Genomic DNA, 12,212 nt, shown 5'->3' with positions numbered 1-12,212 from the left:
AGCCCCTGCTACTTACTGATTAAGACATTGGTCAAGTGACAACCTCACTCAGAGCCTCAGCTTAACCATCTGTGAAATGGGAAGATAACTTTTAAAATCTTACCTGAAAATGCTATCCATTCAATAGGGGATTCAATGAGAGAACATAAATTAGTTGCCTGGAACATAAATAATTAAGGTCTCCCCTCCCAATTCTTGCCTTTGCCATTGTTTCAGATTTAGGGAACTATGGCTCAGAGAGGCAAACTGATTGACTTAAGGTCACACAGCAGTACGACCCAGCATAAAATCCCGGCTTCTGTCTTCCAGACGAAAAGGGTTTAAGAAGGGAGGAGATACAGGAAGGCCCTTCCTATTATCAGGGTTTCTTAGTTTGGGTTCACATACCTCACTTCAGTCCAGCTGGGACAGGGTTTAGAGGGGTTCCTAAATTTGGATGGGGGAAAAATGTTTTTTCTCCACTCTCCTGTAATTGAAATTTAGCATCTTTTCAGCAAAGAATATAACTCACCATAGTAGTAATAGTACCTGTGACTCCATCACTAATAGAAATCACAGAGATTTTCATGTCATATTCTAGATGTTTCACATTTCTTGAAATATATAATCTCATCTCTATCTCAAAAGCATATTTGTCATTAGACTGTCCATTAGATCTTGTGATTGAATGGGTTAACAAGGAGCAAATATATCACTATAACACATATTTGTTTCTCCATATTTAATAACAATATTTAAATATACTCAATATTTTATGGCTCTAATTATTTTATTTTATGCATTGAAAAGATATTGTTTTCTGAGAAAAGATGCATAGGCTTCACCAGGTCACCAAGCAGGTCCATAGCACACAAAAAATGTTATGAACACTTGTTTCAACTCTGTGCTCCAGGGGGACAAAAACTTGGTCTATTCATGTTCCCTTGCTGTATTCCTATCACTGAGTTTCTATCAGGCACACAGCATGTGCTCAATAAATGTTTATGGAATGAAAAATAGGATGCTTCCCTAACCATCCTCCACTTCCCCAACCACGGGAGCCACTGATGGCCTTTTTGGTCACCAAAGAAGGAGGAATCTAGTTTCCTGAATTTAGTTTTGTCCCTGCCAATCTACTTTTAGTCACAGAAGTGGGTGGCACTTTAAAGGTCTGGTCCTAGGAAGTCCTGGGAACCTCACCCTAAGGAGGTTGCTCCAGGCTTCAGGGGAGTGGGGTGAGTTGTGAAGGATATGAACGGGCTCTGGGGCACATTGGATCTACGGTCCCTCACTCTCCTCCTGGTTTCTGTTTGGGGTCCCAGCAGATGGGCCTGTCTTCGTTGGTCTTCAGCAAAGACTATATTCTGGAGTTGGATGTGACCTTAAGGACTTCTAGAACAGTCCTCCCTTTTGGAGGACCAGACTGGGCAGAACTGAAGCCACACCACACACTGAGGAGTGAGAGCACAGGGAAAAGATGTCACCCTAGACAAAGAACATTTTCTTCTCCCATGCCTCAGTCCAGGACATGAGCATCCTGGCCAAGTATATTAGAATCCCATAATTGGGTCCTAACAGTGTCCCTGAAGTCAGAGGCCCTCTCTGACAGGGTGGGTGAAGAGGAGCCAGGATGAGAGGCTAGGGATTTGATTAGAGAGAGAGGAATCAGGGAAGAGTAGGATGAAGGCCGGACTTCAAAGGTTTGCTTTAAGATTAGACTCCATTTGGGATCTTAGGCTGGTTGCTTCTCCTGGGCTGATCCCCCAGCATGATTCTGTTTGTAGATGGGAAAGCTGAGACCCTCTAAAGAGGGTTAGGGAGTCATGTTGTGCACCAGAGTGGACTCAGGCAAGGATACCCAGGCTATCTTTCTCCAGATCCTTTGCCCCTGCTGCTTTCCCCTCCCCTCCACTTCATCACGTGCTCTTTAGGACTGACTCCAGATACTGCACATAGGTGTTTCTTTCCTTTGCACAAGATGCCTTGACTCAGCATCCTGTACTCTCAGCTTTGGCCCTGGGGAAAGATGTTCTCCTTTTGGGCCAGGGTCTCTTCTACCCACTTCTGATAGTGTGGTCCCAGCTTAGAACCAGAGGCATCCAAGCTTCCATGCTTTCCCCAAAACATTTATCAGAATCTGGAGTATATCCAAGATCTGGTATTCTAACCATTTCACAGGAGGTCCCACAGCAACCTGGCAGTCATCTCTGACTTCTCTCAATCCCTCTTTTTCTTCCTGTTGATTCTAGCATCTTAAAAGCACTCATAGAATACACACATTTCTTGTGCAGGAGAATTCCAATTAATTTATGTAGATACTTCCCCATCAAGGAGTTGGAGGATAACTCCCCACTCCCTAAGCACGGGCTATGCTTAGTGGTTTCCTTCCAGAGAGTACAGTATGGAAGGTGGGGGAATGGAGTGACTTTACAGTGGAAAAACCTGACATACATACCTCAGCCAGGTGATCAAGTTAACATCACAGTGATAATGCATATTTATAGCATGTACCTTTGATATGATACAAAGAGTATGGTACTTTATTTCTGCGGTCCTCCTTTCCCAAACCCATAACTCCTGTCTAATCATGAGGAAAATACTAGACAAATCCCAATTGAGGGACATCCTGCAAAATACCTGACTAGTATTCCTCAAATGTTGATGACTCCAGGTCATCAAAAATGAGAAAAATCTGAAAAACTGTCATAGCCAAGAAGAGTCTGTGGAGACATGATGACTAAATGTAATGTATCCTAGATGGCATCCTGGAACAGAAAAAGAAAATTTAGTGAAAACTAAGGAAATATGGACTTTCATTAATAATGTTTTGATATTTGTTCATTAATTGTGACAGACATATCATACAAATGTAAGATGTTAACAATAGGGGAAACTGGTAAGGTATACTGGTAGGGTATAGGTACACTCTCTGTATTATCTTTGCAATGATGTTGTAAATCTAAAACTTCCGAAAGATAATATTTTAAAAACCTCCTGTATCCTTCCCCATCACGCCATTCTCACCTTAGGTATAGCATCAACTTCCTCACTGCTCTCCCTCCCTCGAATCAATGCTCCTGGCAGCCAGCAGAGGGCATTATGTAAAACACAAATCAAACTGTCTGAAGCCTTCCCCAAAATAAGAGCATCGGATGGAAAGTTTGGGAGGTATATTGCAGAAGACATACTCGGATGTCTGGGATCTGTGTGTAAGTTATTATGATTCATAAATAAACTGGGAGGTTTCTGTGGTGTTCGTGGAAATAAAGTTACTGTATCCAAAACGTAAAGCCACTGGGCCTTTCCTCAGATATCTCCCAGATAAAGCCTCTTTCAGACGCCCAACTCCTGACCGTTCCCGCCCTGCCCCCACAGCTACATAGTAATTTTCCTTTTCTCTTCCTTTGAAAAGTAGTGAAAGTGTCAGTCGCTCACTCGTGTCTGACCCTTTCCGACCCCATGGACTGTAGCCCACCAGGTTCCTCCGTCCATGGAATTCTCCAAGTAAGAATATTGGAGTGGGTAGCCATTCCGTTCTCCAGGGGATCTTCCCCACCCAGGGATCTAACCTGGTCTCCCGCATAGCAGGCAGATTTTTTACCGACTGAGCCACCAGAAAGCCCTGCTTTTCCTTTATCTCTATGCAAACTCCCCAGTCAGGGCTCTCTTTTCTTGCCTTCTCTCCCAGGTCCAGCCCCAGAGATCATGCACCCTCTTCCTGAGAGAGCGCTTATGCATTACTGGATTAAGTCCTAACTGATATCATTTTTATTTCACTACATGCGAACGAAAAAAATGGATTCCTCTAGCGCCCCCTCTTCCAGCCTATACTAGGCCGGAGGAAAGGTTTGACGCACGATAAATAAAAAGATAACTGAATAAAATATTCCAGGGCGCAGGGCATCTCTGTGCGCATGCGCGGAGGGGAAGGCGTGGGAAGCCGTTAGCTACCTGCCTGGGTCTACTGCGGCCTCCGGGAGAGGGAGGGGCTCCCTCAGCCTCGCCCTGCCATTGGTCAGGATGGTCCGCATTGACCTGACGCAACATCTCTGCGGTCGGGAGGAGCTCGTCCCTAGCCAGGCACCCCCACCCCTAGTAACTACCATCTTCCTGGCCCCTGCATAGACGAGGCGCCTACTTGCGGGCCTGTGGGAACGGAGACTGGCTGTTGGGGTCCGCGCACCGAGTGGGACAAAAGACTCGAAACAGCACTCTGAATTTGCTCACACTTTTATTAGGATTACCAGGGTCCAGAGGGAAGGAGGTGGGACTTCTGGGGGAGGGGCACAGGAATACCGCAATGGCGAAGCGGCCTTGCATAGACACCGAGGCGGGCTAGCGGGCGCAGCTGGTAAAGGCGACGGGTGGAGGAAAAGCGAGGGACTTGGGAGAACAGGGTGGCAGCAGAGCCCCCCAAGGCCACAGCAGCCCTCCCCGCTTCGGGATCAAGGGTGTCCACTCCACACAGCACGAGGAGGGGGATAGAGGGGCCCTGACCAAGGCATCACAATAAATACGTTTAGCAGCACACAGAAGCCTGCAGGGGAGGAGGGCTAAAAGGAAGGGGAGAGCCCCCATTCCCTCCCCCCAAAATAAGAACTTCTCAATTACTAAACCATAAAAATAAACTTTAAACCCGTGTACGAAGTCAGTCACCCCCCAGAAGTGCAATGCGGGGCCGCTCGGCCCTAGCTGATAGGGAGGGCAAATGGGGCAGGGGAAGGAGGATATAGAGAAGCAGCCCCTGAAAGGGTAAGACGTTTATCCCATTTTGCCCCTCTTTGCCGGGATGGCCCAAGGGTTTTGGACCTGAAGCACCTTCTCCATGTCGGAGTCTTCTGAGTCTTCCTCTCCTGAGTCGTCCTCGATTCCTTCCTCATCATTGCTGTTCTCACCTTGCTCACTGCCTGCACAGGACAGAGAATCAAGGGGGGTAAAATGGAAGAGGGTGGTTAGATGGACAGGTAGATGTCACTCTTCATAGGGAACAGAGCCCACAGTCAGGTTTTGGGGCGCCTGGGACCACTCATCAAGCACCTCTGCTTGGAACAAGCAGCCAAGTATGTGTGTGAACTCAAGCTAAGAGAGTAAGGGGCAGTGGGAGGAAAGCAGGAAGGCAGGGTGGGCTGCCCCTGTCCTAATTAATACACCTCTGAAAGTAGCTTTTTCTCCCAGTGTATGCAGTGTGCATGTCTCTTCCTGAGCTCTGACTTCAGCTGAATAAACCTTCTATTCATCCAGAGGCTGCTCCCTCTTTTTCCTTGGTGTGATTCAAATAGGCCTAAGTCTGTCTTCTTTGGCCCAATTCCCCACCCCTGCTCCCGCACTAGGGTTGTGTGGATAACTCTGCCTCCCCTTTTCTGAAAGGAGATGCCACTGAGTAGGAGGGGATGAGGCCACCAATTCCCTCAGTTTCCCTACCTAAAAATATGTCTAGATTGAATCTGCTCGCTCATTCAACTCCTCCTTTCTCGGTGCCCTCTATGGAAGTTTGCCAGGGATACCACGGCCAAAACTCCCAGGAGTGGTTGGTCCTCCTGCTCCTTCCACCTACGGGGCTGCCTCTCCTCTATTTGCCTGCCTACAGCCAGGCTCAAACATACCCCTTGTCTGCCTTCTGCCATTTCCTTCTTAGCCAAAGTTTGACTCTATTACCTTAACCCCTGCTCATCCCTCCCCCTCCCTACTGTGGTCTGGTTCTACCCCCACCAAGCCACTGAAACTACTCTTCCCAAGGTCACAGATGATCTATTCAGCCGCTAATACAATGAACACATCCCGGCCCTCATTTTACTTGCCCTTTCAGGACCACTGGACACTGCTGACAATTCCTTCTCAGAATGTTCCATGACCTAGTTCTCCTCTCCCTTTCAGAGTCTCAGTTTCCCCATCTATAAAATGAGGATAATAGTACCTACTTCTTAAGAGTTGCTGTGAGAATTAAATTACTTAAAGCAAGAAAACCCTTAGTACAATGTCTGGCACATAGTAAACACTTCATTAATGTTAATTGGACCCAATTAACATTAACTGGCCCCAGAATCCAGATAGAGGATTCTGCCCTGGCTTGTTACCTCCTTTCTTTACAATTTCTGACTTCCCAGACATACCACTAACCATTTGCCTCTCAGACACCTGTACCTGTGTCCAACAAGCCCTTCCAACTCCATGTTCCTCTCTGCATCCCACCAATCCCACTGCCATGCCCTTCCCCATCTCATGAAATGGTGCCTCCTTTGGCCAGTCATCCAGGCCAGAACCAAACATGACAGTTACCTTAATTACTGCTTTCTCCCTGAACCCTCCATGTGCAACCCTTCCTCAGCATTTCCCAAAATGCTTTTTTTGGTGGACAGTGAACAATGGCTTCTGTGATCAACATTTGGGAAATGCTGACTTCTACAATGTTTAAATAGGTTTCTTAGAGCAGGATTTATCAGAGCCTTTCAGGTGCCAATGTACATGTGACTCTACATAAGGACATTATTGTATGCAGTATTTCCCCAACATATTTGACCACTGAACCTTTTTGTGAGAACCTTTTGGTGAAGGGTCTTTAGAAGACAACCTGGGAAACCCTAACAGACAGACTATGCATTTTCACCCTTCTAGGTTCTTTTTCATGTGATCCCTTCCACCAAGAATGCCCCATAATGCTCCTTAATGTGAAGGCAGCCTCCAATTCAAATGTCACTTTCTTTCTCTAGTTCTCCCCTTCCTGATTCTGGAGATAGAATTAGCTCCTCCCTCCTCTGGGATCACTGAGCACACTGTTCACTTCACCCCCAGCTCCCCAAGCAAGCCTGGGAGTTCCCAGAAGGCCAGGGCTGGGTACAGAGTGTGCTGAATTGCAATGTGTTTGCCACTTTTCTTCTTCTGTGTGTGAACCTGTCTTAGTTTACCACCCACTGCCTCCTATCTCTTCTCTCTGCTTCATTTGTCTTGTGTTCTGTTACAACCTATCTGCCTATCACCAAGAACTGAAATTTGTTTCTTTGTTATGTTTGCAAATTTGTTTCCTGGCCTTGCTTCATTTAAAAACTTACTGAGAATGCTTTTTTCTTTTCTCCACAAGAGAAGATTGTGCTCTTGCCTTGATACTCTGACCCCAGCCAGATTTTCTCTGACAGAAGAGAAAGGAGGTAAGACAAAAGGTGAGGGTCCAAAGAAAAAAACAAAACAAAAAAGGTGAGGGTCCAGCTCACCTTCCTCACTGCCCTCCTCCTCTTCCTCCACTGACGACTCTTCTTCAGAGATGTTCTCTACTTCGTCCTCATAGTCATCCTGGTTGGTGGTGTTATGGTGATCCTTGTCAGAGTCTTCAAGGTAATTCTCGTAGTCTTCAATGTCTCTGTCGTCATCATCGCTGCCTTCATTGTCACCTTCGTTGCCATCATCATCACTACCTTCATTGTCACCTTCGTTGCCATCATTATCTTCAATATCACTGCCATCATTGTCTCCTTCATTGTCACTGTCACTGCTGTCCTGGTTGTTGCCATTGCTGCTTTGGTTGCCACCTTTGGGGTTCTCATCATCACCATTGGGGTTCTCATCAGCATTCTCATCGTTGTCATCAGGGTTCTCTTCGTTCTCATCAGTGTTGTCATCTTCAGGGTTCTCAGTGTTGTCATCGGTACTCTCCTTGTCATCAGCACTCTCATTGTTATCAGTGGTTTCATTGTCATTGGGGCTTTCGTTGTTGTCGGTGGTCTCATTGTGGCCAGGGCACTCGCTGTCACAGAGGCTCTCACTGATGTCAGTTATCTCGTTGTCAGTGGTCTCGAAGCAGTCAGTAGTCTCCATGAAGTCAGAGATCTTGACGTCATGAATGGTCTCATTGTCGGTGATACCATCACTGTCTGAGGTCTCTCCAATAATGTCTTCCATGATGTGATAGTCATCAGAGTCTTCCACGATCACCACTTCATATTCATCCTTGTTTTTACTGTGGAGAAGTCTGGGGTTCAGTAAAGGGTTGGTGGGAGGTGATGTACCCAGAGCAGATAAACACTGAAAGGTGGTAAGTAACACGGAGGCAGTAGGCTACAAGGATTCCCAGGTATGAGGCTAGGTGGGGAGAGTCCCATTTCTGCCCCTGACAGCATAACCTCAGCCAATCACACCCCATTTCTGGGAAATATGTTTTACCCACTTGTAAAACATATTGGATTGGATCATCTCAAAGGTCCCTTTTGGCTCTACGAATACTGTGTGACACTAGCCTAGTCTTTGCCCCACCCCTAACAAACCACCTCTCAGTCATCAACCCTCCGCAATCACCTTTCTTCTTTTTCTTGCTTCTTTCTGCTTGTTCTGTAGCCCCCTTCTCCCATCATGTAGTAACGCACAGGGTTAACCCACAGGTCATTCTTGATAATCTGTTGAAAGAGACAGGGGAAGGGAGCTATGAGCACAAGTCCCAGAGCCTACTCCCAATCTCCCAGGTATCCAAGGGCAAGCCTAGCAAGGTCTTCCCTGGCAATGCCAGGAGGGGCCCCACCTCAGCAATCCTGTCAGCTTCTGGGAGGCTATGGTTTGAGAACCAGCTGAAGAAGCTGTGGCTGGCGTCCTGGTTCCCATGCCTGTGGGCCTGAGGTTCCTGGCCCCGGTGCCAGCGAATTGGGGTGGAGTGAGACACCAGCCGGCCTGGGGCAAAAGGAAGCTATAGAGAGGGCACTGGACAAGGTTAGATGGGGGGGATGAATTTGCTCTGGGGCTACCTCTTACCTGAGCGGTTGCGCTGGAACTCCTTGACAATCACCATATTTGTGAAGTAGGGGTTTGTCTGGAAGTACAGCTTCATTTTGTAGCCCATGGAGATATGTCTGAGATCCTGTACCTGCTCAGGGTGGGGGGAATGGTGGAATTCCCACCACACTGTGGCCCCTCCCACCCAATCCCCCCTCACCTCCAAGGACCAGATTCCTCGCCCAGTCCTAGTAGAAAAGATCTCTCTTTGGCCTGACCTGCAGGTTGGTCAAGTAGCGGAAAATGTCTTCATCGCGTTGGTTGATCAAGATTGAAATTTTGGGGTGGTTGAGGAACTGATGGAGGGAGCAGTTTAGGTCAAGGAGTGACTGTTCAATGAGAAGGAGGGAAGGAAGGCCAGACAGGGATATGCAGGGCGGAACAAAAGAGAGGCTGGAGCAGAATTCCTTCTGTGCTCATGTGATGTATGTGGAGCAAGTAGGTCATGCGACAAGACCCATACTTTTATTCCCATGATACCATGTGGTGAGCGCCTGTGTTTAAAAATATCAAACCTCTATATTAGGTGGCCCTGCCATGGTTCATATTTGCTGTGTGTTTGGGTGCTGGGAGTCTATACCTAAGTGATGTTGTATCTCTGAGTGTTCACAAGACATCATGTGTCTGGGGGCTAAAAGCCCATGTCCAAATGATGCTATATCTGGTTGCTGATGGCCTGTTGTCACATGATGTTATATATTCGGGTGTTATGGGTATGTGTCCACATAATGTTGTGTGTCTGTGTCTGAGGGCTTGTGTCCAGGTGATGGTGTGGTCTGGGTACTGAGGACCTGTGGCCACATGATACTGTGCCTGGGTACTGGGGGCCTGTGATCATGTGATATGTATGTATGACAGTGTCAAGTGTCTGTGTCCATGTAATTCTATTAGGATGTTAACCCCAGGTGTTCCTAACATGTTACATGGTCCCCCAGAGACAAGCTTATCACCAACAGTGAATTACTGTTATTTCCTTCATTTAACTTAATCTCTAGATACTCCTTCTCCTGATCCTTCAGGGCACTGGCCCCCTCCTCTCCAGCCAGGATTGGGGTCTCCCTAGAATCTAAGTAGAGGCACAGCCATGTGTGACTTGGGTACCCTTTCTGGGCCAATTCTCTGCTGTATGCCCTTCCCCTCCCTCTTCACTGTCTCTGAGTCAGGTTATCTTCCATGTCCCCCTCTCCCCACTCCTCGTCTTACCATCTCTGGTCTAATTTTTCTGCTGTGTGTCTCTGTCCTCCCCCTTTCACTGTCTGTGATCCATTTATTTTTTAATGCTATGCTCTTCTCTCCCTTTCCCATTTGTGGTCCAGTTTTAATGGGCCCCCTCCCCCTTCCCCAGCCCAGCTTCTCTGATGTTTTGCCACACTCCTTCCATCCCTTCTCCACCAGACTTCCTCATTCTTCCAACAGGGGCCCGCCCCCACACCCTTTCACCCAGTCTGTCCCTCCTCCCACCGCCCCCCACCCAATTCTGGTCATGGGCTCCTGGCCCATGAGTATAGATGACAAGGATACTGCTTTGACCCAGAAGCCTGGGATATGCTGGATGATAAGATCTCTGCGCTCCAGGAAGGGTCTCCGCATCTGGATGAACTTGCGCTTGAGACGGAGGAAGGCCTTGCCTGCCTTGATATTCACCGCCTCCAGGTCTAGTTGAATATTTTCCAGAGCCTGCAGGATGCACTCTATCTTCTCGGCATTCTTCTCTGGGCTTTCCCTCTTCACCTTCCTGGGCTTCCTCTTCCTCCTCCTCCTCCTCTTCCTCACGCTTTCCTTTTCATCCTCGTCGTCGTCTTCCACGATGATGACAGTCTCCTCTCTCCCCCTTGGACCGGCTAACCTCTGGTACCCCCGCCCCCCTGCGCTACAGGTTTCTAGGGCCTTCTCTCCTGCAAAGCTGCTGGGCTCCGTCACCTGGAAGTCAATCTCCAGGCTTCCCCCAGAAACCTCTGAGGGAGAGAGCGTTTCTAGGCTCTCCGCGGGAGGGGACGACCCCCCGTACCCTGACTCGACTGCGGGCTCCCAGCCGGGACCCCCAGCCCCCAGGGTGAAGTATGCGCGGATACCCCCCTCCTCGAGAATGACATAGGGCGGAGGCGGGGGCAGAGCGGGGCCCAGTCCCACCCCCCTCATGTCAGCCAGCACCTGTGCCGCCTCGGTTTCCTCCTGGAGCCTCGGGCGCTGCTGAGGTGGAGGCAGGGGCAGGCGCAGGAGAGGAGGAGGCGGCGGCGGCGGCGGCGGCAGCTCGCTCTGAGGGGGCTCGGAGCCACTAAGGCGGCGGGCCTTGGCCGGAGGCCCTTCATCTGGGCGGTCCATGGTGACCGCGTTCGCACAGCTTGGTCCTTCGCGCTCGGCCGGGCCGCCGCTGCTCGTCACACCTGAAGCGAAGCTGCCGAGCCTCACGCGACCAGCTCTGCTCTCAGCCTCGCTGTGGCGCTACCGCCCACAGCTCCTGCCGTACTCCCTCCGCGCCAACAGTCAGGCCCAGCCCCCTCGTGACGCCAGGGGCCGTCCCGCATCGCCATTGGCTGCAAGCCGTGGCGGCGGCCCTTGCGCCCCCTAGCTCTCCACTTTGTCGCACGCAATCTGCTTGCCAACACCGCACCTCATCACTTTCCCATTGGCTTCCCCCAGGCCCGCCAATCACCCGGCTGACTCTCTCAGCGACCGTCTAGACTGTGCAGGGCGATTGGCCGCGGAGAGATCTGAGGGGAAGAAGCCCTTCTCCCTCACCCGCCGACGTTTTATCCAATGGGAAAAGTACCAGTGGTTCTGAAGACCCAAACGCAAAACAGAAAAACAAGCGCAAGCAGTGAGCAGGATGTGCTCAGATAGACTCGAGAGCCTCGCCGTCATTCTCTCCCTCCCCCCCCTCCCCATCAGCAACTACGCACTTCTTAAATCTGCCCCTTCCCCTCGGCCTTGCTTTCGCCCCTGCAGCGGCGAACTCGGAGGTGGCGAACTCGGGGCTCGGGTGGCCCTGAAGGAGCCTGGGGTTTAGAAATCGAAGGTCTTTCGTTTGGGGCCAGGTTTTGACGTGGCGTTTCCCATTTCTGCAAAATGGCTCTAGCAATAATAATCACACCAAAAAACTAACTTCCTCTGCGTCATGAAAATTATTGTGATTCAGTTCATCTGCTAGATCTTTCTAGGATTTTCTATTTCTTCATCAACTCCGTATTTCTTTCCACCCTTTCCTCTCAATTTCCTCAGTGTATGCTGCTTTTAATTGTATTTTAGATTGGGGGGGGTGGCAAATGGATGGTCTCTCATGAGGCACAGTGGTGGGGTTCTGACTTCCATCTGGGATTCGTGCCACAGGTATGCTTCTCACTTTTAAACCCTGACAAAATCACTGCCTCTTTCTGAGCTTGTTTCCTCTCCTCTTAATAAGGTGTCACTAAAAAGACATTTAGAAAACTGCCCATTGCAGTCTTGTCGTGGTAGCAGAGAATTGGAGACACCTACAGACACAT

General features: G+C 49.2%; 1 protein-coding gene across 1 annotated transcript; it reads right to left on the bottom strand.

The window, feature by feature from the left end:
* Positions 1–4,191: 4,191 nt before the first annotated feature.
* TSPYL2 (TSPY like 2) lies at positions 4,192–11,221 on the bottom strand. The gene is made up of 7 exons (XM_043459420.1): positions 10,252–11,221; positions 8,949–9,026; positions 8,710–8,821; positions 8,483–8,628; positions 8,263–8,360; positions 7,185–7,927; positions 4,192–4,886 (listed from the first exon to the last, which is right to left on the bottom strand). Exons 1-7 carry the CDS (start codon positions 11,050–11,052, stop codon positions 4,741–4,743), a joined length of 2,124 nt encoding a protein of 707 aa, XP_043315355.1. The 5' UTR covers positions 11,053–11,221; the 3' UTR covers positions 4,192–4,740.
* Between the last annotated feature and the right edge of the window lie 991 nt (positions 11,222–12,212).

This window comes from Cervus canadensis, chromosome X (genome assembly GCF_019320065.1).
Source record: "Cervus canadensis isolate Bull #8, Minnesota chromosome X, ASM1932006v1, whole genome shotgun sequence".
Lineage (NCBI taxonomy): Eukaryota > Metazoa > Chordata > Mammalia > Artiodactyla > Cervidae > Cervus > Cervus canadensis.
Note: the sequence above shows the minus strand (reverse complement) of the source record. Positions and strands in the feature narration are given on the sequence as shown.